Raw genomic sequence first — 25,447 nt, 5'->3', positions numbered from 1 at the left:
ATCCCCAACTTGCAGATGGAAAGCCAGAGCCATGTGCTGGTGACAGGCGTCGTGGCACAATGAGCTAAGCCGCCACCCGCGACGCCTGCCTCCCATATCAGAGCGCCAGTTGGAGTCCTGGCTGCTCCACTTCCGATCCAGCTCCTTGCTAATGTGCCTAGGAGGGCAGCAGAGAATGGTCCAAGTGCTTGGGCCCTGCATCCACATGGGAGACCTGGAAGAAGCTCCTGGCTCCTGGCTTCGGATCGGCCCAGCTCCAGCTGTTGCAGCCATTTGGGGAATAAACCAGAGTATCAGAAAATCTCTCCCTGCCCCCCACCCACCCATCACTCTGCCTTTCAAATAAATGTGAAATAAAGTGAAAAATAAATCTTTTTCAAACAAACAAAAAGCAGGGCCAGAACTGAGCCAAACTTCCCGTCCCTCCAGCTGGGGGCCTCACATGCTGGTGGGACAGCCCGACTGCGGGTTCTTCCATTCCCCGTCATGCACCCTCGGGTTAAAGCCCAGCTCTGACCAGCCCCCTCCCCTGCCCAGCACCCTTGGGCTCCCCGCTGCCTGCAAAGCCAGCCCCCAGTCCCCAGGGAGGTGAAGACAGGGTGGGTGCAGACTCAGGCCTTCCCAGGCCATCTCATGTCTCCCGCTCCCAGCTCCAGAAATGCGGCCCAGCCTGTCCAACAGCCCATGCAAGACGGAGGCTTTCCGGCACGAGTTTTTCCTCCCCCAGAACGTGAGAATAAAGGGTTCTTTGCTTGTCTCCTGAAATAACTGCCCCCCCCCCCCCGGCGCCCCGTACAGCAATCTTCTGCCCAGTACAAATATTTCTGTAGAGCTTGGTAACTCTATCTGCGGTTCCTTTTCTGAAAGTCAAAAATCTTGGAGAGTGAAATACGGCAGGGGCCGGCTCTATGACAAGCTCATGAAGTCATGTCTCCCCAAGACAGTCCCTCCTTCGCACCGTGATTAATGTGCTGTTAACCAGAGGACTTTGTGTCTTAACACACGCGCAGTAAAGCACCAGCTCACACTGCTGCCAGAACAATTCCCACCACTCTGGACCTGCTCGCCGGCCCGACGAGGCAGGCATTGGAGCCACGCTGGGCTCAGGGGCCAGGGAGGACCCAGTGGAGATGGTGGAACTCCAGGTGGCCACGAGGCATAGGTGAGCCATCACCCTGTCCCTGGCCAGGGAAGGAGTCCTAAGATCGGAATGCCAAAGCTCACGACTGAACCAGGCCAGCTTCACGACACCTGGAGGAGCCACTGAACCTGCCTAGGCCTCGGTTTCCCCAGCTGTAAAGGAAGAAGCACCCAGGGGAGCTCCTGAGCCCCATAGGTCACGTCCTCTCTGAACCTCTTCATCCACCAAAGCATAGATAAGCCCCAAAGGTTTAAAGGCAGACTTAACAGGAATCTTCCAGAAACATCAGAATGGGCGACCAGAAAAGAAAGAAGCCAGCTGGCCCAAAAGGTCCTCCTCCTTGAGCACAAGCCCCCTGACGGTTGCCCCCCAGTGCATTCTAAAGACAGCAGCCGCGCGGAACATCTGGAGGTCACATCAGGGTGTGCAGTGCATGTGCTGGGCACGCAGACAGGTGCAGGAGCACAGCCACAAAAACCCAAACCACGGATCTAAAGCAACTCGGCTCGCACGGAGCCCAGCAGTTAATATGCTGGTTGGGGAGCCACTGTGGCATAGAAGGTAAAGCCGCGCCTACAGTGCCGGCATCCCATTTGGGCGCCTGTTTGAGTCTCAGCTGCTTCACTTCCAATCCAGCTCTCTGCTATGGCCTGAGAAAGCAGTGGAAGATGGCCCAAGTCCTTGGGCCCCTGCACCTGCATGGGAGCTCTGGAAGAAGCTCCTGGCTCCTGGCTTCGGATCGGCACAGCTCCGGCTGTTGCGGTCAACTGGGGAGTGAACCAGGGAATGGAAAATATCTCTCTCTTTCTCTCTCTTTTATTTATTTATATATTTATTTGAACGTCAAAGTTACACAGAGAGAGGAGAAGCAGAGAAATAGAGAGGTCTTATATCTGATGGTTCACTCCCCAATTGGCCGCAATGGCCAGAGCTGCGCCGATCTGAAGCCAGGAGTCAGGAGCTTCTTCTGGGTCTCCCATGCAGGTGCAGGGGCCCAAGGACTTGGGCCATCTTCCACTGTTTTCCCAGGCCACAGCAGAGAGCTGGATCGGAAGAGGAGCAGCCAGACTCAAACCGGCACGCACATGGGATGCCAGCGCTTCAGACCAGGGCGTTAACTCACTGCACCACAGTGCTGGCCCCTCTCCTCTATCTTTCTGCCTCTCCTTCTCTCTGTGTAACTCTTTCAAGTAAAAGGAATAAATCTTAAAAAAAAAAAAATATGCTGGTTAGGACACCAGCATCCTACGTCATACATTAAAAAAAAAAAAAAGATGCATTTATTTACTTATTTGAAAAGCAGTTACAGAGACAGATCTTCCATCCACTGGTTCACTCTCCAAAAGGCCACAATGTCTGGAGCTGGGCCAGGCAGAAGCCTGGAGTCTGGAATTCCACTGAGGTCTCCCATGTGGGTGGCAGGGACCCAAGCACTTGGGTCATCTGCTGCTGCTTTGCCAGGTGCACTCGCAGGGAGCTAGCTCGGCAGCAGAGCCACTGAGACTCAAACCGGCGTCCACATGGGATGCTGGTATAGCAGGCAGTGGCTTAATTCATTGTGCCACAATGCTGGCCCCTTGTCCTACATCACTGTACCCAGGTTCAATTCCCAGCTCCAGATCCTAATTCCAGCTTCCTGCTAATGCGGACGCTGGGAGGCAGTGGTGATGGCTCAAGTGGCTGGGTTCCTGACACCCATATGGAAGACCTGGATTGAGTTCCTGGCTCTTGGTTTCAGCCCCCTGGCTGTTGCAGGCATGTGAGGAGTGTCTTTCTCTAGCTCTCAAATAAACAAGCCCAACTATAGGCAAAAGCCCATAAATGACCTAAATGCCCAACAACAGAAGATCAGTGCAATAAAGCAGGGTACATTCTTAGAATGGAAGGCTTGGGGCCGGCGCCGTGGCTCACTTGGTTAATCCTCCGCCTGTGGCGCCAGCATCCCATATGGGGACCGGGTTCTAGTCCCGGTTGCTCCTCTTCCAGTCCAGCTCTCTGCTGCGGCCCAGGAGGGCAGTGGAGGATGGCCCAAGTGCTTGGGTGCCTGCACCCACATGGGAGACCAGGAGGAAGCACCTGGCTCCTGGCTTCGGATCGGCGCAACACCGGCTGTGGCAGCCACTTGGGGGGTGAACCAACGGAGGAAAGATCTTTCTCTCTGTCTCTCCCTCTCTCACTGTCTGTAACTCTACCTGTCAAATAAATAAAAAATAAAAAAAGAAAAAGAATGGAAGGCTTAATAGCCATGAAGACAGTAAGACTATATTATATACTGACATGGACTGATTTCCAAAACACACTGTTAAAACAGCGAGGTGCAGAGCCAGATGTGCAATATGCATCTGTTAAAGAAAATGCTTAAGATCTACAGCACTGTGTGTGTGTGTGTGTGAGAGAGAGAGAGAGAGAGAGAGAGAGATTCCTTAAGTGAATTTTTCAATTGACCTGCAAGTGCCAGGGCTCTCCAGTCTCGTCGGCCAAGACAGCTGCTCCTGGTCTGGGCAGGGACAGTTGTGCACAGTCACAGGGCAGGGCCCAAAGCACCTTTAGGAACTCAGAACAGCAGACACCTGGACAGAGGGGAGCTGGGACGGGAGCTTCCTGTGTGTGCGTACTCTTCCGTATAATTCAGCACTGTCTTTTTGTTCGGTTTTACCAGGTTTAGGACTTAATTCACCAAAAGGTGAAGAACCTTTTGAGAGGGCGAGGGAGAGGCAAGCTCTCTTCAAAGGGGCTCTCCGAAGCTGCAGAGCAGCAAGGCTCTGTAAGGTCTGTGGGGGTGGGTCTGGAGGGGCAGAACCTGACTCCCCAGCCCGTGTTGGCTCTGTCCTCTAGCTAAGCTTCTGCCCCTCACCCCCTGAACTTTATCCACCTGGAGATGACCCTTTAGTGCCTGTCATGCGCCAAGCAGTGCAAAAGGCCCCCAGGACACAAGGGAGAGACACAAGGAACCCGCCCCCTGCACTTGGCAGTCTGGCCTCAGTTTCTCCACAGTCCTAATACTGATTCAGGCCAGGTCTCTGCAAAGATTAAATCCTGGACAAGTTCTGCAAGGAAGGCGCTGGAAACCGTAAAGCCCAGGGCAAGCACTGGCTGGAGAGAAGCCCGCCCCACTCCTCACCCAGCAAAGCCAGAGCGTGACCAAGTGGGATGCCCAAGGTCAGGAGGCTAAGACAACCCCAAGCAGCAGCATGCAGAGCAGGTGCCACCAGCCACTCGTCTACAAGGAAGCTCACGCCCACGGCAGTGGCCTGCAGCCCCACGGCTCCTGGTCTTCTCCGTCGGCCCAGAGCTGCGCTGTCCAACCCAGCGGTCAGCAGCCTCCTGGGGCTGTGACATGTACACTTGAACTCCTGCACCAGCACCTCAAGCGCCACATTCCCTGCTCAGCAGCCACGGGCAGCTCCCCTGTTAGACGGCACCCACATGGATCACTTCCAGCACCAGAACATTCTGGTGGGCTGCACCGTCCGGAGGTCCTTTAACATCTCCTTCTTCCTTCCAGTTCAGGAAGGAGCTACCTGCACCCTTGGAAGAGAGGCCATGTGTCAACAACCGTCAGGGAAGTCCCAGATCCCCTTGTGGGTTCCAGGAGCCACAGCCCCAGGCACGTGGGAGGGCAGACAGAGCCACCAACTGGGAGTTCACCAGAGCCAGGAGCTGCGACAGCCACCCACTGGGTCCTTATGATTCTACAAATGGGGGGCACCAGCACCTCCTCAGCCCTGCCCACTCCTGCACCATGCCACTGCCGATCCTCCAGGCTCCAGCGGGCACAGCAGTCACCCAGGGCAGTAAGGTTCTGGTTCCGAAGGCTCGCACAGGTTGGGGGGACCCAAGGACTCCGCATTTTAAGCAGCAGCCAGAAAGCTGAGAGCAGGTGTGCCTCGGGCCATCCCTGAGTCCCTCCAACCCCACCTCCTCTCCGACTGCTGTCTTCTCTCTGAAGTCCTGGCCACGAAGCTCCCTCCAGCTGCCCACACACGCCCCACCTACTTCCTCATTTCTCTTCCCAAATCCAAGGACTTCTGGAAAAATACAAAAGAGCAGTGCTCAGGTTTTTTTTTTTTTTTTTAAGAAAAAAAAAATCAAACAATGTAAAAATGGCTCACGAGAGAAGTGGAATTCCTCACTCCTCAGGCAAAGAGTCTGACAGTGTAGCCTTCCAGAGCTTTCTCTGTGCACCTGCACATACAGAGAGACTCAGGCCTGAGCAAGACACAGGAGCAGGGTCCACTTCTGTTTCGTCCCCGCCTGGCTCATCTGGCAGCATTTCAAGGCCTCCTTCCGGTCAGCATGCAAGGCCCTAACACATCCTGCTCTCACCTGCTGCAGGCGGCACCGTGCGATGGCTGCCACCATCACCAGGGTCCCTGAAAGCGTCTGCTCACAGGCAAGTGTTTCTCAGGCCCTGTATAACCCACCGGAGTCTCCCCTCTGCTGTCACTGTGCCCACCCAGCTCCCGCCAAACCCCACCACCACCACCAGGAGCGTGGATCTGCTGACCACCTCTCAGTCCTGTCTCTGTGCCCTACCTCTGAGCAGCTCTCTCTAGTCTACACCCTTTCAGCTATACCACACTGATGGCCACCAGCGATTCTCAGTTGCCAGTATTCATGGCCCTGGCTAGGACTTACCCCTAAACCTATGCTGGACCTGTGACCTGCTGACCAAAAGAAAGTGGCATTGCCAACTCCAGGCCTAGGGGCTGGCACTGGGGTGGAGTGGCTTAAGCCTCTGCCTACAACACCAGCATCCCATGTGGGAGCTGGTTCAATTCCCGGCTGCTCCACTTCCGATGTGGCTCCCTGCCGATACACCTGGGAAAGCAGCAGAAGATGGCCCAGGTACTTGGGCCCCTGCCCCACGTGGGAGCCCCAGAGGAGGCTCCTGGCTCCTGGCTTCAGATCAGCCCAGCTCCAGCTGTTGTGGCCATTTGGGGAGCAAACACAGCAGATAGAAGACCTTTCTCTCTGTAACCCTCCCTCTCAAATACACCCTTTAAAAAAAGAAAAAAAAAAAGGTAATTTTATTTTCGTGCAAAAAAACTTTTGAAATCTACGCATCCTCTTCTCATAACACACCTTTTCCAGGAACTTTTTGAAGAGCCCATAAGAAGAGTGCTGGGCTCAGGGCCTGGCATCGGCAGGCACCGAGCAAGCAGGGCCGTGTTCCTACCCCAGATGCAGCACAGGGCTGTGCACACGATGGGCAGTGCATGGGCCCACTGAACCTGCAGGCGTGGAACACTGAGGACGCAGGCACACACGTGCCCAGGAGGGACCGAGCCCGCATGCGCCTGAGTGTCCCCGGGTAGGGTGCAGGGAGAACACCCCCAGGGCCCACTGAAGAGGTCTGTTTGCTGTGGTGGTCTTCCAGATCACTGCCGGGGGTGCAGGGTGGGGGAACAACCAAGTCAGGATCTCTGGAAGCCAGGTGGGGAGGGGGCGTGGCCTCTGAGTCGGGGCCGCCAGCCCACGCGGCCTCCCCCAGCCCTCACCCAGGGTGCATCTTGCCAGCAGGGGCCTTTACGCTCTGCCCCACCTTCCCAGGATCCAGCTCCATCCTCCAGGACAGGGGGCATGGGCAGCAGCCCCAGGATGACAGATTTCTCCTGCTACCTCTCCCACCTGGCCAGAAGCGAGAGAAGCTGAAACACACAAGATCTGCAGCGGGTAGATAGGCCCACTGTGGGCTGCAACAGCACCCACCCCACTGCCAGCCCACGGACTTCTGTGGCCCTGAGTCACACACGGGCTGAGATACCCTCTGCACACCAACCACACATGCCTCCTGGCCTCTGCTCATCCCATGCTTTCGGCCTTTCCTCCTTTGGCTATCTCCTAGTTACTCTCTGGGTCTCAATCATTGTCGCTGCCTGACGCACAACAGAGCCTCTTCTCCCTTACTCCCCTTCAACACAGCCTGTCCCTCGTCACACTTAGCACACATCCGGGTAATCAGTAATAGGACGCGGCAGGACGACACCTGCTGTGTTCTCTCGTCTGCTGAAACAAACTCATTTCACCCTGAAACACAACTCCACAAGGGACAGAACAGAAAACTGAGGAGCAGTAACACTTGTACCAACACCTAGCCCAAAGCCACCCAGCTGGGGACAGGTGCACCCAGGCCAGGCATCCAGAAAGTCTGATTCCGTGAGCTCTGACCACACTCCGGCATCTCCGACGTGCAGGTGCTGGTCCCCAGGATGCAGAGGCCTAACCCGCCTCCTTGCTGCCCTGTCCCACATGCACCCCCCATGCTGCTCTCCTGTCCAACAGAACACCAGCCAGGGCCGCCCAGCGCTTTGCTCCGGCCACACCCTCTGCCCTCCCCAGCTGCACTAGTGACTTCCACTTGCCGAGCCTGACTCCTGCTCTGGGCGACAGGGGTGTGATACACAGAACAGAGGCAAGGGTTCAACAAGAGGGTGCCTGTAAAGCTTCAGGAGCAACAGCACACGTAGGACTCCCGCTAGGACCCTTCCAGACAGTTGTGGAGGGACAGGTGTTTGGCGCAGTGTTAAAACACCACCTGGGGTGCCGGCATCCCTTATCAAATACCTGGCTTCAAGGCCTAGCTCTGCTCCCCATCCCAGCTTCCTGCTAATGTAGACACTTGGGAAGCAGCAGGTGATGGCTCAAGTACTTGGGTCCCTGCCACCCACAAGGGTGACCCAGACTGAGAGCCCAGCTCCCAGTTTCAGCCTGGCCCAGCCAGGCCAAAGCCAGGGGCCTGAATCTCCATCTGGGTCTCCCATACAGTGGCAGAGGCCCAACACTTGGGCCGTCCTCTGCTGTTTGCCCAGATGCGTTAGCAGGGAGCTGGACTGGACATGGAGCAGCCGGGAGTGAAACAGGTGCTCACCCATAAAGGATGATGCGATGCACATGGCGGCTTAACCTGCTGAGCCACAGCGCCAGCCCATGTTACACACATTTTCATGAACTTTGTAAAGACCCCCATATACAAGGAGTTCAAACAATTTTTGGACCCAGATAAACTTGCCTTTTTGCAGTCCCTGCCTACGCACTCTTATCACAAACATACTGATAGGCCACCACCATCGCCATCAACCTCTAAGCAAGCCCTGGCCAGGGTGTGACAGGCCACGCCCGGCTGTCTGGGTGACCCGAAGAAGTATTTTCTAAAAATTTCAATTGACTGGGGCCGACGCTGTGGCATAATAGCTAAAGCCACCGCCTGTAGTGCCTGCATCCCATATGAGCTCCGGTTCAAGCCTCAGGTGCTCCACTTCCCACCCAGCTCTCTGCTATGGCCTGGGAAAGCAGTGGAAGATGGCCCAAGTGCTTGGGCCCCTGCATTCACGTGGGAGACTGGGGGGAAGCTCCTGGCTCCTGGCTTTAGATCGGCGCAGCTCTGGCTGTTGCAGCCATCTGGGGAGTGAACCAGCAAGTGGAAGACCTCTCTCTCTGTCTCTGCCTCTCCTCTCCTTGGGTAAATCTGACTTTCAAATAAATAAATAAATTTTTTTAAAAATTCAGTTGATTGATAAGTGTTTAAATTGGAACATTCCACGTGATATGCAGACTGTGCAATTCTCTTAATGACCAGATGATATGACAACACCAGGACTGTGCTGAGCAGCACTGCCCCTCAGAACAGGGTCTGTGTTCCCTAGGGCACCCCAGTCCCCACCCCTCCCAGATGTCTCCCAGCCAGCCTGCTGCATTCACTAATGCAACCTCTCTGGCCCTCAGTCTCAGTCTCACCACCCTCCAAGCCCTACTCACCTGCCACCTCCTTCAAAAAGTCCTGTCCCCATCTCCACAGTCCCAGGCCTCTCTTGCAGTTTTACAACTTTAACAGCTTGTGCTGAGTGCTGGCTTCGCGCCAGGCAGTTACAAGCCTCTTATGCTTCGGGTCCTCACAGCCACCCCAGGAAGCAGGCACCCGCATCAGCCCCACTCCCCACCGCAGGCACAGGGCAGAGCCAATTGTTCCAGTGCCTCCGCTCCCCGCCACTTCCCTTCTCTGTGCTGCTCTGTACCCCAGAAGCTGACCCGCGGACCACGCATTCCGGGAGGCCTGCGGGCCCTGGAAGAAACTTGTGGACAGGAAGAGAGAGGGGTCATGGCACTCCGCCCCAGCTGCTCCCTGCTTCTGCAGCGGACTAAGCTCAGTCCTCCCCGCTTCGGCTTCTGCCTGGTGCTTCCCAAGTCTCCCCGGCTACTGTGAGAGCCTTCCCAGCCCCCCACTCTGGCCAAGCCCAGCTGCCCCTGACACCCCGTGAGGGCTCCCTTAACTTGCAAGGCCATGCTTTGGAAACACTGCCGCCAGGACCGCCTGCCCTTCTGCCTCGCCTCCTGGCTCCCTGCCCTGCTGTGGCCCCCGCAGGGTCCCCTGGATGATCCCCGAGCTCCTCTGAGCCCCCAGAGCACAGCCCGTCACTGACTCCTCCTTATCTCACCAAGCATTTCTTCCACCGAGCACCCACCCCAACGTTGCCCCGCCCCCCGCACCAGCTCCCCTGCCACTCACACAGGGCCTCCCCTCTGGACACGGCAGAAGTTCCAGAACGCCCAGCTCCTCACACCTTCCACGCGGGGGGCCTCCCAGCTGCTGCCGTGACCCCGCCTCTGACCCTGCCAGGCCCCACCTCCCTCCCTCCCTGCTGCCCGCTTGGCTCTCAGCTTCAATCTCTGGTCCTGGATGCGGGCAAAGACGAGGCCTCCCTGCTCACCGCTCAGAGCCTGGACAGTGCTACAACATTTTCTTGGTTGCTCAGGATCTATCTTCCCGAATTCTGCACCAATCTAACTCGCAAATATCCACGCCAAGATGCGGAGTGCAGCACCTGCAGAGCAAAGACAGCCGCAGCTGGAAGGGGCACAGTCCCACCACTGCGCCTGCCGTGGATGGTTCCAGAACTCCCTGCAGAGGCTTCCGCCCCCTGTACAGAACTGCACACAGGCTCCTGCTCACTTTACATCCTCTCTAGGTGACTCACAATACCTAATACTGGTTAGCAGATAATAACAAGAAAAATTGTACTGTTTGGTGCATATGCACTTTTTCTTCCTGCAGTTGCAATTTTTGATCTGCGGTGTATAGAAGCCACATGTTAAGAGGGACTGACTGCCATTGACCTGAAAAAGAAGGATCTGGTTGAGAGCACAGAGGGGGATGAACACTAGGAGATCCAGCCATGGCAATCGGGCACACAGAACCCCTCTGGCATGGCTCAAATCCAATCATGGCTCCTGACTTGTCAAATCTTAGCAAGCCAGGAACAGAAGAGAGCTGTCTTACTCAAACAACAGACGCCACATTTAGTGGTGACCAAAGAGAGTAGAGGAGAATCTAACCGATGCAATCAGAGAAGACAGACAGAAGAGGCAAAGAGGGGCGTTTCATGCCTTTAACTCTAAGGTCTGTGAGGCAGCAACTCCGGGCTGTTCCTTACGGTTTCCACAACCCCAGACTCCATGCTCAGGATACAGATGTGGTCAATGCCAAGGAGTGACCGACCACCCAGATGAGGCCTGGTCCCTATTTATGTTCTCAAAGCACCTAGAAGTTTTCTGAGGCACACATCACAGCTTAAAATTAAAAAAAAAAAAAATTGCCGTTCCCAACTAGTTTGCAAGTTCCCTGAAAACAAGGACAGTGCTGTTGAACAGAGCTAGGGTGCTCCCGGCCTCCAGTGGTCACCTGGTGTGGACTGCAGGACCAGGGATGGTTCGACCTGAACACATTCAAGATAGATGCTGAGGCAGAGCGGGTTAAGCCACCACCTGCAGCACCGACATCCCATGCTAGCATCCCAGCTGGGTGCTGGTTCCGGCCCCAGCTGCTCCACTTCTGATCCAGCTCCCTGCTAATGCGCCTGGGAAAGCGGTGGAGAATGGCCTGAGTGCTAGGGTCCATGTACCCATGTGGGAATCCCAGAAGAAGCTCCTGGCTTTGGCCTGGCCCAGCCCTGGTCATCACAGCGGAGTAAACCTGCATATAGAAGATGTCTATCTGTGTGTCTCTCTCTCTGTAACTCTGCCTTTCAGATAAAATAAATTAAAAAAAAAAAAAAAAAAAGCTGCTCTACTCTGATGATGTTACCCTACTTCTGAGCCAGAGAGGGGGACAGACCCTGCAGCAGGTGTCACTCCACTGTGAAGCCACTCCTTCCAGTACCCTGGGATCCTCTGAGAGGTGTCGGGTGCACACGAGGCCACACACATGTGCACACAGCGACAAGGAGGGAGGGCGATGCCCAGACCAATTTCTCAGAGCCCCCTAAACACCCACACCCAGGACCCACCCCGGCAGGCAGAGCGGTGCTGGTGAGTGCCCATGTGTGAGGCCAGCCCAAGGATGACTTCAGTGGAGAGGGCCCCGCGACCCTGCCCACATGGACCCTGCCCACTCCGCTGGCCCGGGGAAGCTATCAAAGAATTACTCATGCCTCTGAGAGCGCTTGTTTGGAAAAGGTTCCCCGCCCGCCCTTGGCAGACTGGGGCGGCCCTGGGGGAGGTTCAGGCTCTCCCTCCAGGCCATTCTTCCTGCCGCCATAAAGAGGCAGGCAGCCTCCCAGGATAAACGGAGCCAGTGACATCAAAGCCCTACTTCCAGATTCAACAACTGAAGCCTTCAGCCCTCGCTGGCCTGGCTTCCAGGATATTCTGGGCGCCTGCCTCAGTTCTCCCGCAGATAGAATGGCAAAGATTCTGTTTGCGAGAGTCGGAATGTTTTCCTTCCTCGGGACGGGGGGGGGGGGGGGGGGGAAGAGAAAGAATGTCTGTGAGAGACAAGAGCAGCAGAAAGAACATGTGTGAGGGAGCAAGCAAGAGAGAGGGAAGTCGGGAAGGCAGCCGGAAGTGCTGGCTTTGGAATTCAACAGGCGACCTCAAAATTCCAGAAGTTTCTAAACCAAAGCATGTTGTGAACCCACAGCCAGTGAGTGAGCCTGCAGAAGCCCTGGAGCTGGGAGGATCCTGGGGTCTTCGCCCATGAACGGGGACCACCAGCCCCTGGCCTCTTTGGGGACAGACCTGGTAAGGCCAGACAAGAAGCCTCCTCCCATGGGCACTGCTGGGGCAGGATGGGTTCCCTCTAGGGTTGGCCGGCACTACCTCCTGTTGCCCAGCTCCCTGAGATGCCACCCTCTGCCCACGAGCAGGTAGTCCCACCGCTCAGCCCCCCACAACCACCTGGGCTCAGCCTCTGGGCCTTAGAACGGGCCTCCTCCCCAGCACAGCAGCTGGTGCCACCAACCCTGCACCAACACTGCAGGTTTATCAGCTCCACGGAGCGCTCCCATAGCCCGAGCCACGCAAGAACTGGCCAGCCTGCTCTGCCCCGCACACCTGCCCGGAGGGGCAGGTAGCTCACAGGTGCCAGGAGCCACTGGCTTTCAGTGCTTTCCAGGAAGAATGACTACCAAGAAGGGTTTCCAGGCCCCACAGGCTGCAAAGCTACAATCCCTACCCAACCTCCTGGCCTGGTTCCCACATAGCAAAGCCCACCTTCTAAGGACAGTAGCGAGCCTGGGGCCTGGGGAGCAGGGGGCGCCCACCTGCACAGGTGCTCCCCTGGGCCCATGCCTTGCCTGGCTGCAGGCTGCTGCTCCTGCATTTAGACAGGAATCCCCAGGAGGGCAGGCACCATACCTCTTCTACCCACCACCCTATCCCCAGAGTTTGCCTTAGGGAATTGTCATGCTAATGACTGACAATTCATTCCCAATAATAATCAGTTAAGGAGGGCCTGAAAGGAAAGGCCCAGCTGAGACCACGCCTCCACTCCCGCAGGTGGCACCTTGTTGAAGATGAGATTTGGAAGCCTGGATAAAAGGGGAGAACTGGCTGGAGGTGGAGGAAGCAAGCATGCAGACCACTGAGTCCATCTTCAAGTGTTCATTCAACAGATGCTGCGTGCTGACCACGCACCCTGCGGACAGCACAGGGCAGAAGCTTCATCCCAAAAGTGAGTCTGGCGGCTGCCAGTTCAGCCTTGACTTCTGAAGCCCTCCAGGGCACAGTCTGGTCCCTGGGACAGATGGAACCGCCCCATGCACCCACCTCACTTTCCCAACAGCCCCACTGGGTGAGGGGAGGACACATCCTCCAAGTTCTAGGTCCCAGCAGGACCATGACATTGGAGGTCTCTTGGGTTATATTTTACCCTGGGTTTCCAACAAAACACAAGTGCAGGAGCCAGCTCTGTGGCATAGCTGGTAAAGCTGCTGCCTGCAGAGCCAGCATCCAAAATGGGCACCGGTTCAAGTCCCGGCTGCTCCACTTCTGATCCAGCTCCCTGCTAATGTGCCTGGGAAAGCAATGGAAGATGGCCCAAGTGCTTGTGCCCCTGTACCCACATGGGAGACCTGGAAGCAGCTCCTGGCTGCCGGCTTTGACCTGGCCCAGCCCTGGCCATTGTGGCCATCTGGGGAGCGAACCAGTGGATGGAAGACCTCCCCCCCCACTTTCTCTGCCCCTCCTTCTCTGTAACCCTGACTTTCCAATAAAATAAATAAATCTAAAAAAAAAAAAACTGAGCACAGAGGGGACATCATCACTGAATTCCAGGGAAGAGGACACACCTGCGTCCTGGTTCGGCGGATCCAGCCTCCTCGGAGAGAAAGTTTCTGCGGGAGGGCGAGACACCCCTCAAAGCCTGCACCAGAGACCAGCAAGATGCATGGAAGCACCCAGAACCCGACACCCTCGCCCACCACCCACCTTTCCAGAGGGACCCAGACCCCCTGAAACACGAGTGCCCCACCTGGCACCTTACCCAGCTCCAGCTGCCTGGCCTCTCGGCCCCATCCCACCGGGATAAAGCATGGGGGTGGGGGTGCCAGTAGGCAGGTGACCCTCCGCGGAAAACTCACAGACACAGCGAGTGGAGGCTCAAAGGCCTACACCCCGAGTCCTCCACCAGCCTCAAAGCAAATCATCTTTTAATTCTGAAACACCAAATATTTAATTTATGCTCTACCTCAAATGTCAAGTCCACCTCCCGGCACATAGCTTTGAAACCACGTAAGAAGGCCTAACACTTTCCATATGGTGAAGACATGGGGCCTTTTAATTGTGCCAACTGGTATCATTCAAGGGCAGTTCCCCTGGAATCCGGCACTCGGGCAACCTCATCGCCTGGCCCGGTCTGCCCCCACGGGCTCCAACTGGGCTTGCACCCTCCGGATCTCCCCCCAATATCAGAATGCACTGGGTGCCCCCTAATCAAATCCCCCACCGCCTGGCAGCCGCCTTTGATCCAGGCAGACTGGCCTGCACCGCGCTCACAGCCTATTTCTTCAGGCAGCTCTGCTACAGGAGAACAAAAGGGTCAACACACAGGGTGGCGTGCGGGCTCTGAATCAGGAGGTGCACCTCCGCACGCACGCATGCACACACACGCACGCACGCACACCTGTGCCACACAAGCAGGGACACGGGCACCAGTGGCTGCTTCTGCCAGGCTTCCCACCTGAGGCCTGGCTGTGTCCCATTCCCTGATCTAAGAGTTCAGTGTTTTTGGCCCCCACCCCTGTACTGCCCATGCCCAGCCCTTCCGACGGGTCCTGCAGTGAGTCTGGCCGCTGCCACGCGTCATCTCACGATGCCAACAGGACTCTCCCTCTGTGGAGCGCACTGCCCTCGGACCAGGCACTGCCCAGTCCACTCTACTTCTCGCATGGGACTTGTGCCCCTCCTGTTTCGCATGACTTCTCCAACGAGTTCACAATCCCTTGGACTTCATCAAGGACCCCCAGAATGACCAGAAGCCCAGGCCTCAGCCTGTGTCAGTGCCGGCAGTGGAAGCGAGGCAGGCAGGAGAGAGACAGCCTGGGTCCTGCCACCCCCAGCCTACAGGTCACATCTCCCCACCTCCAAACTGGCTTCCAGGTTCCACCTTTTTTTTTTTTTTTTTAAGATTTACGTATTTCTTTGGAAAACAGAATTACAGAAAGAGAAGGAGAGAGAGAGAGATCAATCTTCCATATACTGATTCACTCCCCTAATGACCACAATGACCAGCACTGGGCCAGGACAAACCCAGGTGCCAGGAGCTTCTTCCAGGTCTCCCACGTGGGTGCAGGGGCCCAAGGACTTGGTCCTTCCTTTGTTGCTTTCCCAGGCAGATTAGCAGGAAGCTGGATTAGAAATGGAGCAGCCAAGACTTGAACTGGCACCCATATGGGATGCTGCTGCTGCAAGCCGTGGCTTTAACCTGCTGTGCCACAGTGCCAGCCCCAGTTCTACTCTTTTTGAATGGTTATCTACTATAACCTTGCCAAGGATGAGAATATTTTGATACCCATTTTGCAGATGGGTTAATTAAGGTATACAAGAATAATTCAAAAAGTTCATGAAAAACTTTTAAAAGTTAAATTAAAAACTAAATAATGGGCTGGTGTCATGGTATAGCAGGTTGGGCCTCTGTCTGTGGCTCTGGCACCCCATGTGGGCACTGGCTTGGGACCTGGCTGCTCACTTCTGATCCAGCTCCCAGCTAATGCACCTGGGAAAGCAGCAGAAGACGGTCCACATGCTTAGGCTCCTATACTTACACAGGAGACCTGGAAGGAGCTCCTGGCTCCTGGCTTTGGCCTAGTCCAGCCCAGGCCATTGTGGCCATCTGGGGAATAAACCAGCAGGTGGAAGATCTGTCTCTCCCCTTCTCTCTCTGTAACTTGGCCTTTCAAACAAATAAATCTTTAAAAAAAAAAAAAAAAAGGTACGTTTTGGCACAAAAACGTCTTGAAATCCATGCACAGTTTTTTCATAATACACATTTTCCATGAACTTTTTCAAGACTCCTCATATGCATGAATTTCAATTCTTTGGGGCCAAAATAAACTTATAAATCCACTTTCCAAGAACTTTTCGAAGCAGCCCCCTACACAGGTAAAGTGGCTTGCATGAAGCAACAAGCAGGTGTGGAGAGCCTGGCCCCCTTCGCATCTGCACCAGGAGGCCAGGCTTGTCCCACACCAGCGTGGTCGCCGTAACTCCCCAGAGGACCTCGCACATAGCTTGGCCCAGGCTGAACGCTGACCGAGCTCCTCAGGCCCTGTCCTGGACGCAGAGGACCTGCAGGGGCCCCTCCTGCCTCTTCCTGCCCCACAGCTAGCTCATCTCCAACCGCTCAGTAGGCAGCCAGCGCACCCCGCTCTGGGGATGCGCAAACACGGCACCCTCCAGGCGGCCGCTGCGACCCAGGACTGCACCACACTCAACTTCCCTTCTCCAGGAAGGAGGAAAACCCCAGCCAGTCCACACTAGCTGGCCGGCAACTGCAGAAGGCTTTGGGGAGGATTAAGATAATGTAAGCAAGGTGCTAGACACACACAGGCACGTCATAAGCAGTTCTTATCGCAGTGATAACGATACCGCTAGTGGGACAAGCTTCTGGGGACAGGCTTCCCAGGGGAATGGGCCTGGGCCTGGGCCTGGGCCTGGCTGGAGGACTTCTGCCAGCCCAGGAACCCAGCAGACCTTGGAGCCCACACCCTCCTGCAACCTGATGATGATATCGGGGAAGGAGCTGCCGGCCAGCCCGGGGCCGCCCACTGCCTCCTGCTCAGCATCCCAGCATCAAACTGTGAGCATTCACAATTACAGACTCTGGACTTCCCAGACTTTCCTCTGCATCGACTTTAGGCTCTTTCAACTTAGCATCTTCCTAACCAATAATACGCACGGAGTCTGCGGTTTAACGCCCTACTTGCTTTTCGCCTGGTCAAAGACATAGATAACAACGAAGACATAAAAGAACCCTCCGGGTACCACCACCAGAAGTCGCCTCCCAGGACCCACCAGCGCTGCCCCACACCTGGGCACACTCTAACCACCTCCCAGGGCGAACTCGCCACCCCCCCCCCCACTGCTGGGCCATCTGGGGCGTCTCAGGCATCCAGGTCCCAGTCACCAGGAGCAACACCCAAAGAGGCAGACCGCTCCCCTCCCCCCCCACCCTGACACACACACACACACACACACACACTCTTAACATCTTTGATGCCTCAGCCCACCCTCCACGCACCCGCCACATGTCACGCCGATGGCTCTATGCCTCACATCTTCAAACGTACTTTGAACAAATATTAATGACTCCTCAGTGTTTCTCGGAGAGAGGGGGCGGCGGGGGAGGGGGCTCCCATCGTCCCATGCTGTCCTCAGCTGGGGGAAGAAAGCAGCCAACAGAATTCCGTGACTTCACCAAAGCCACAGACTTGAGCTGGGCCCCCTCCCCACCCGCCCGCCTTTCCCCCAATGGCAACTTTTACTGGCTTGCACTCCTCCTGCTGGGAACACTACTATTTAATTAAAAACGACAGACTTTTGTTTTCCTCTCCTTCTTTCCTCCTCCCTCCCATCCTCCCAGCCTGGATGCCAAGGAGACACACCAAAAACATGCGCGGAACATTTGTTATGGCTTTGAAGATAAAAGTCAATTGAAGTAAGCCCTCGCTGTATTTCAAGTCTCCCCTCTAGCGTGGAGCAAAAGCCGCCTGGCAGTTTACGAAAGAAAGAAAGAAAAGGGGGGGAAAAAAGGAACTGCAAATAAATGTCATTCTGCAGGAATACTTTGTAAAAATAAACAGGCTGAAAAAACCCAAAACTTGATTAATGGAAATCCACTCCATGGGCCTCTGTCTTGAGCTGCAAATGCATTTGTTCATATGGCTAAATTGCATCATTTTCACTGCCCTTTAAATAAATAAGTAGGATCAAAAACTAGAGACGGTGGGGGAAGAAAGGGAAGTTTGTAGTCCTGTTTTTAAAGGGCGCCGGCTGCAGTGCCCCCCACCCACCAAGTTCTGATCTTTACTAGGGCTTAGCAGCTCCAATTCCAACCCAGCCAACAGATGAAGAGAAATGGAGAAAAGAAAGCATCCAGCTAAGCCCTGGCGGGGGAGGGGAAGGGGGGCTTCTCCCAGACCCAGAGGTTATTTCATCCCCGAACAGGAGTCAAACGTGATCCCCAGGCCCACAGCCCCACACTGGCCCCTGCAGCGGAGCTGCCCAGTCCCCAAGACACAGACACACACACACACACACACACACACACACATCTGAAGACTCCACCGGCTTCGCCCCAGCCCACAGTCCAGACCAAAGAACTAACCAGACCTGAGACTTCAGTCTGTTCCCCCTCTAAGTTAAAAAAAAAAAAAAAATTAAATGTCACATCAAAAAGTTGATTCATCCTTTGATCCTCAGCTTGCCAGAGTTCCACGCAGACCGCCTGAAAGCCCCGTGCCGAGTTCTGGAGCTCACAGGACATCTGTGAACAGCAGTCCCAGGCCAAGAGCTGCGGCTGGCCTCACTCAATGCCCTGTCATCCCTACTGCTCCTCCGGGAACAACTCCACCCTCAGCAGCCCACGGAGCCGAGGCCCCAGGGTGGGCCTGGGGGCCACAGCCAAAGGAGGTCCTTGCTCCCGAGGCCCAAGCTAGGGGGTCTGCAGGGTCCCTGGGCCCCCCAGCTCTGGCCCCCAGCTGGCAGCCTGCCCTCCTGGGGTCCCTGGGCAGATGGCACCGAGGACTGCTGCAAACACTCAGACACATAAGGGGATGCCTGTAAGACCTGCCCGCCACGCAGTCACCCCCAGTGCCCTCTCTCTCTCCCCAGCCCCACCTCAACTCCACCTTGGAACAGCAGCCAGACAGGGGGAGAAGTCAGAGAAAGGCCCTCAGACTACTCCAGCACACACAAGCTCGGCCATCAACTGGGCCCACACCGCCTGGGCACCTAGGACCTTCCTCCCAGGGAACCCTTTCCTGCCGGGCACTGCCCAGCCTGACCTAAGGCCCCCCAAAGCACAGGCGCCCAGGGTCGCCGAGAGGAGGCGGGCGGCAGCTCCAAAGGGATTCTGGGACGATGGAGCGGTACCAGAAGGGCGCTAAAAGTTGGGGTGAGTGGGGCTAGAGGGTGGGGCAGGGGTCGTACCCGAGTGCCTCGGCCAACGGTGCCGGCCAACCGCAGCTGTCGGGGTGCAGAGACGCCGCCTGGGCAGCGCTGCCTCCCGATCCACTCCTCGATGCCTTTCCGAGCCCAGGCGGCGCTCACGGCGAAGCTGTCACCTGGGGCGGGGACGACAGGAAACCCCTGAGTCTGGCCCGGGAGCAGAAAGTCAGCCCAGAGCAGAGGGTAGGGAGCCAAGGCACTGCGGGCCAGGGCAGAGCCCGAGAGAGGGGTGCAGGTCATCAGGGTACGTTTCAGTGGGACCCCAAGAACCAGGACCCCTAAGAGGAAAGAGGGGTGTGACCTGTACCCCGGGAGGAGGAGCTGGGGAATGAGAAGATGGAGCGCGCGCCCGCCGGAGCCCAGGACTGCGGGATGGGGTCCGGAGAGGGGGCGCAGCGGGCGCAGGAGCCAAGATCTCGGGAGAGGGGGTTAGGGGCCAGCGAGGCTGGGAGTCAGGATTTGGGGGGAGGCACTTGGGGGTCTGAAGAGGAGGCTGTGAGCACAGAGGGCGGAGGAGGGGGAGGGGATGAGGGGTTCAAAGAGGCGCGCAGGACGGCTGGGAGGGGGTCCGAGGGGCAGAAGACGGGGCACGCAGGCTGCTCGGGGGCGGGTCTGGGGCCCCTGGTCGCAAGCCCCGCGGGCTGGGCCCTTCGGCCACCGCGCTGCCCCCTCCGTCCCCCGAGCGGAGCCCCGCGCGCCCCTACCTTCCGGGCTCTCCCTGCGCTTGCACACGGCGGCTGCAGCACATCGCGCGCGGCGGCGGCGAGGGGGGCGGCGGCGGGAGCCGGAAAGAAAGGAGAGGGAGAGAGTTAGCGACGGCGGCGGCGGGGCCGGGGCCGGGGCCGGCGCGCGGCGGGCGGGGGCACTGACCCGGCTTGGAGTGAAGTTTCCCCATGCTGGGGGCGCGGCGGCCCGGGCTGTCCTAAGCCATGCGCCCGGCCCGCCGGCCCTGCGCCTCTCGCCTCGCCTCGCCCGCTCCCTCCTCCCGGAGCAGCCCCCGAGCCGAGCGCAGCCCGAGGCGGCGCCGGGACGCGTTCCTGCCGCCGTCGCCGCGGCCCGACTGACGCCCGGGCGCCGAGCCCCCCAGCCCGCCGCCGCGGCCCCGCGCCTCCCCGCGTGCCCATTGGCCGGGCGCGGCGCATCAAAGGCGAGGCGGGCGGCGGCGGGGGCGGGCGGGGCGGAGCCTGCGGCGGGGGCGGGGCGCGCGCGGGTCTGCGGTCTCCAGCCAGGGGCCGCGGGCTGGGGACCCGGGCGGGGCGGCTCGGGCCAGGGGGCGCCCTGGGGCAGATCCTCGGTTAGGGGGCTGCGCGCCGTGGAGCCGACACCGCCCTCGCCGGCCGTGCTCCGCCTTCCTCGCCCTGGGTTTCCTCCAAGCGGGCAGGGCGGGACTTGGTGGCTCCAGTGTGCAGGTGGGGAAACTGAGGTCGAGCCGAAAGCCGGGCTACAGCGGGGCCCCTTCCTGGACGTCCCACCGCTGCCTCCTGCCAAAGTGTTGGCTTCTCGCCCGCCAGTGGCCCTCCTGAGACCCCTCTGGGTTTTCTGGTTTAGGAGAAGACCCCTGCCGCCCCCTAAGCCACCCCAGGCGGCCACAGGCGTCCCCGGGGCCGGTGGGTGCCCACCCCAGCTGCGCGGCCCGAAAGGGGTCACCGCTGGGCTTTCATCTTCGCGGGTCCTCCAGACCTGGGGCTTGGTTTGTTTTGTCTGGAGAGGACCCGCGGAGGGGTCAGAGGGGCTCCACGCCACTCTTGTGGCTCTCCGGGTGGGTGCCTGCCCTGCTGGGGGGACCGGGGGCTGTATGATGCTCACCCTGAGCTCAGAGGAGGAGGCGACCAGCTCGGCTCCCAGGGCTGAAATTCGCTGTGTGAGCCTCAGTTTTGTGATCTGCACAATAGAAATAGAGACACGTTTGTAATTAGGAAGTTTCTAGTAGCCACGTTTTTATTAAAAAAATAAAAAAGAAAAGAAAAAAAAAGAAATTGGTGTTGGTGTGAGGTGCCGGAGCTGTGACATCACGGGTAAAGCCGCCGCTTGCAGTGCCGACATCCCATATGGGCACCGGTGGCCCAGGGAAGCAGTGGAGGATGGCCCAAGTCCTTGCGCCCCTGCACCTGCGTGGGAGACCTGGAAGAAGCTCCTGGCTCCTGGCTCCTGGCTCCTGGCTTCGGATCAGTGCAGCTCCAGTCTTTGCGGCCATCTGGGGAGTGAATAAGCAGATGGAGGATCTCTCTCTCTCTTTCTCTCTCTCTCTCTCTCTCTCTCTGCCTCTCCTCTCTCTGTGTAACTCTGACTTTCAAGTAAATACATAAATCTCTTTTTTTAAGATCTTATTTATTTATCTGAGAGGTAGAGTTACAGACAGTGAGAGGCAGAGAGACAAAGAGAGGTCTTCCATCTACTGGTTCACTCCCCAACTCCCCAGGTCTTCCATGAGGGCACAGGGGCCAAAGGACTTGGGCCATCCTCCACTGCTTTCCCAGACCAAGCAGAGAGCTGGATCAGAAGTGGAACAGGCGGAACTCGAACCAGCACCCATATGGGATGCTGGTACTGCAGGCGGCGGCTTTACCCACTACCACACAACGTTGGCCCTGAAATTTCAAGAATTTCATACATATAGATTTAGCAGCATAGTGATACTTCCCACTCACAGTCCTACCCTCCCTCCTCCTTCCTTGTTCTCTTTTAATTTTTACAATAATCTACTCATAAGCTTAACCCTACTCTAAGAGAAGAAGGCAACCAATAGTAAGAAGAAAAAAAATTGTTCCTCAATGGTAGATACAAGGGCTGTAAATAATCATTGAATTTCAAAATGTCACTTTAATGCCTACACATTACATTTTTTTGGTACCCTATTAGTTACCACAGATCAGGATCTCTTCCTGGGACTGGCTTATTTCACTAAGTATAATGGTTTCCAGTTGTATCCATTTTGTTTCAAGACAGGATTTCATTCATTTTTATGGCTGAGTAGTAGTGTATGGTATATGCACCACATTTTCTTTATCCAGTCCTCGGTTGATGGACACCTGGGTTGATTCCGTACCTTAGCTATTGCAAATTGAGCTGCACACACCGTTTTTGGACTGTTCTTAAAAGTCAGTGTGGGCCGGCGGCGCCACGGCTCACTAGGCTAATCCTCCGCCTTGCAGCACCGGCACACCGGGTTCTAGTCCCGGTCGGGGTGCCAGATTCTGTCCCGGTTGCCCCTCTTCCAGGCCAGCTCTCTGCTGTGGCCAGGGAGTGCAGTGGAGCATGGCCCAAGTGCTTGGGTCCTGCACCCCATGGGAGACCAGGAGAAGCACCTGGCTCCTGCCATCGGATCAGCGTGGTGCGCCGGCTGCAGCGCGCCGGCCGTGGTGGCCATTGGAGGGCGAACCAACGGCAAAAGGAAGACCTTTCTCTCTGTCTCTCTCTCTCACTGTCCACTCTGCCTGTCAAAAAAAAAAAAAAAAAAAAAAGTCAGTGTGAATTTTGCTCTCGGACTCGGCCCCTGGCAGACTGGCCACATGGTGGGCAGTCATTGCAGCTGGCGGCTGGTGCACTGGATAGCTCAGCTCTGGAGCAGCCACGCGTTTCAGGGGATGTGGGGGGCTTCATGGCCCCCCGGAGCCATGCAGCTTTCCTTCAGCAGTCTTCACCCTCCATCCCGCAAGCTTGCTTTCTCGCATACCCTGTTTGGTAGACATGAGGGCTGCAGGTACACCGGTGCTGTCATTCCAGGAGTGCTGGCCACAGCACCATCACTGTTGTCACTTTCTTTTTAAAAAGGCAGAGTTACAGAGAGAGAGAGAGAAATCGTCCACCTGCTGGTTCACTCCCCAAATGGCTGCAGCAGCAGGGCTGGGCCAGGCTGAAGCCAGGAGCCAGGAACCAGGAGCTTCTTCCAGGTCTCCCAATTGGGTGCAGGGGCCCAAGCACTTGGGCCATCTTCTACTGCTTTCCAGGCCATTAGCAGGGAGCTGGATTGGAAGTGGAGCAGCCGAGACTTGAACCAGCACTTTTATGGGATGCTGGGCATTGCAGGCAGCAGCTTCAACCTGTTGCGCCACAACGTCAACCCTTTTTGTCATTTTCACATTGCCATTCCTTATCCAGTACCTATCCTGTGTCCCTGCCGTTGTTCAAGGTCACAACCACTCTCGGATGTAGACCTGTACTCGTTCTGGAGTGGTGGAAGCCTACCAGGTTCAGAGAGGTGAAGTTATGTGCCCAAGATCACACAGCTAGTCAGCGACCCGATTAGGAGCTGAGCCCAAGCCTGTTAACTGCACTGCTCATGGTTAATCTCAGGATGTCAGGTGGACCCAGCACCATCCAAACGCAATACCCCACCGCTAGAGAGAGTGTCCCATCTGGAAACCAGTAGGAAGCGCCAGCCACGTGACAGGCATTGTTTCAGGTGTGAGGATCCAGTGGTGAATCTCTTGGAGCTCACCCTCTCCCAGGGGGGTGGGGGAAGGAAGACAGGCCAGAAACAATCAACGTAATGAATGAGCGAACAGTATGGTCCCTTACAAGCAACGCCAGCCACGCCAGGCAGCTCAGTCCCCAAGGAGACACTTGGCCAGGGTTGCTGCTCAGCCTCCAATGTATAAGACAGTACCTCGCGCACTAGGACCACCCAGCCCCAGATGTCAGTAGTGACAAACGAGGACCCCTGAGCTACAGGAAAATGCGAGTGCAGAGCAAGGGGTGGGCAGGGGTCTGCGTTTCTGAAACAGAGCAGGAGCCTTCCTGCAGATCCCGTGCAGAGGAACCGGAATTTGCCAGGGCTCCCTGTGTGTCCGGCTCGTCCCGACCCCCCGCCGGTGCCAGCGTGCCTGTAAATCAAAGCAGAGCGCTCAGGGTTCTTTCTCACACTGCTTAGAACCTCAGTTACTTCCTTCAACCGGTCCCGGCTTTCTTCTTTCGTGAGAAAAAAAGGATCCCTTCTTCCCCCTTGGGAATTTCTTTTTACAGTTCAAAAAAGAGATAAAAGCAAGAACTAAAACTGCAGTTACTGGTTTGAGTCTTGGGGGGAAGTCAATCCCAAACGTGCAGACACAAAGGCCCCCTGGCAGCGGGCGCCAGGGACGTGGCTGCTCCCAGGATGGGACAGTGACACCACCCTCCTCCTCCCCACCCCACCCTGGGGTGAGGAGCAGGGGCGTGGGGGTGGGGGCAGCCGGGCCACGACTCTAAGAAGGGACTCACTCCCCAGAGCCCACCACGCTGTCCACCTGGGGTGCTGGGGTGGCGGCTCAGCCTGCGAAGGCTTCCCGCCCGCCACTGGGTGTCTTTTCATGTGTTTTAATAATTTATCTGGCCCATTTCTTGGGCTGTGTCCTTACAGTGACACATCTTTTGCTTTGAAGATTTCCCATCCTTTGGGGGAGGAGAATGGGAAGGGAAGGCAAGGGAGAGATAAGAGAGAGAGATTATAACAGCAACGGGTTTCGTGGGGCTTGAGATTTAGCGGGGCTGGTTTAGGTGAAATCTCTCACACGGAGCACGCTGGGAGATTTTTTTTTTTTTTTTAAACTACATCTCTCCGGTTGGCTGCCCCTATGCTTGTCCCCAGCTTAAGCCGTCTGATTTGGCCCCCTTCAAACGCTGCTTCCTATGGGAAGCCCTGTGTGACCTTCTAGCCTGGGGAGCTGTCTGCTGGGAGCAGCCAAGCCCCCTCCCCAGCCCATCTCCTGAAGGAGGAAGCCAAGCTTCCCTCTCTGGGGGGTGAGCGACCAAGGCAGAGTCCCACCTGGCTTGCATCTCTGGACCTGGTCGCAGCCTGGCGGGGCCGCGGCAGCGCCCCGCCCACCCCCACCCTGGGCTGCATTGTGCTGAGTGGGAAGGTGAGAGGGCTACGTGAGCATGGACATGCCAAGGAACACACTCACTTCTGAGTCTCTGCGGGTCCCCCGTGGGTCCCTACAGTGGCTTCATCTCAGTTTCCTGCACTGAGGGGCCTGGAAGCCTGGTTTGGGTGAGGAGGGGAGAACTTGGGGGAGGAGAGACAGGGAAGAGACAGGTGTCAGAGAAGCAGGGCGTATGGGAAAAGATGGTTAACCAGGCTCAAAGAAGGGGAGCCAGTGGTTAACTCTCCAGACAGTGGGTAACAAGCGGTGGCACCTGTCACCTGCTCAGTGCTGGGCTGCAAGCCCCTCAGTGCTCCAAACCCTCGGCCACGTCCTAACCACAACCCTTGGTTAGCAGCCCTGGCCAGATGGAGGTGTCGGGATCACGGCTTGGCACAGGTGGGCCACGGAGCCCAGGCAGTGCTCGGAGCCGGGCTGTTCAGGAGGAGGCAAGATGGGAGCAAGGGGCAGCAGGAGACAGGCAGGGGAGGCTGGCCTTCCCCGGGACGCGGGACAGGGCCCCCAGACC

General features: G+C 56.9%; 1 protein-coding gene across 1 annotated transcript in view; it reads right to left on the bottom strand.

Annotated features, from left to right (window-relative positions):
- NKD1 (NKD inhibitor of WNT signaling pathway 1) overlaps nt 1–20,170 on the bottom strand; it is a 78,724-nt gene extending 58,554 nt beyond the window's left edge. Inside the window, exons 1-3 of the mRNA XM_051833876.2 lie at nt 19,952–20,170; nt 19,786–19,818; nt 19,064–19,197 (exon numbers count right to left, since the gene is read on the bottom strand). Coding sequence (XP_051689836.2) covers nt 19,064–19,197; nt 19,786–19,818; nt 19,952–19,976 — 192 coding nt within the window. The 5' untranslated portion in view covers nt 19,977–20,170. The remainder of the gene's footprint in view (nt 1–19,063; nt 19,198–19,785; nt 19,819–19,951) is intronic.
- Nucleotides 20,171–25,447: the final 5,277 nt, after the last annotated feature.

This window comes from Oryctolagus cuniculus, chromosome 18 (genome assembly GCF_964237555.1).
Source record: "Oryctolagus cuniculus chromosome 18, mOryCun1.1, whole genome shotgun sequence".
Classification (NCBI taxonomy): domain Eukaryota; kingdom Metazoa; phylum Chordata; class Mammalia; order Lagomorpha; family Leporidae; genus Oryctolagus; species Oryctolagus cuniculus.
Note: the sequence above shows the minus strand (reverse complement) of the source record. Positions and strands in the feature narration are given on the sequence as shown.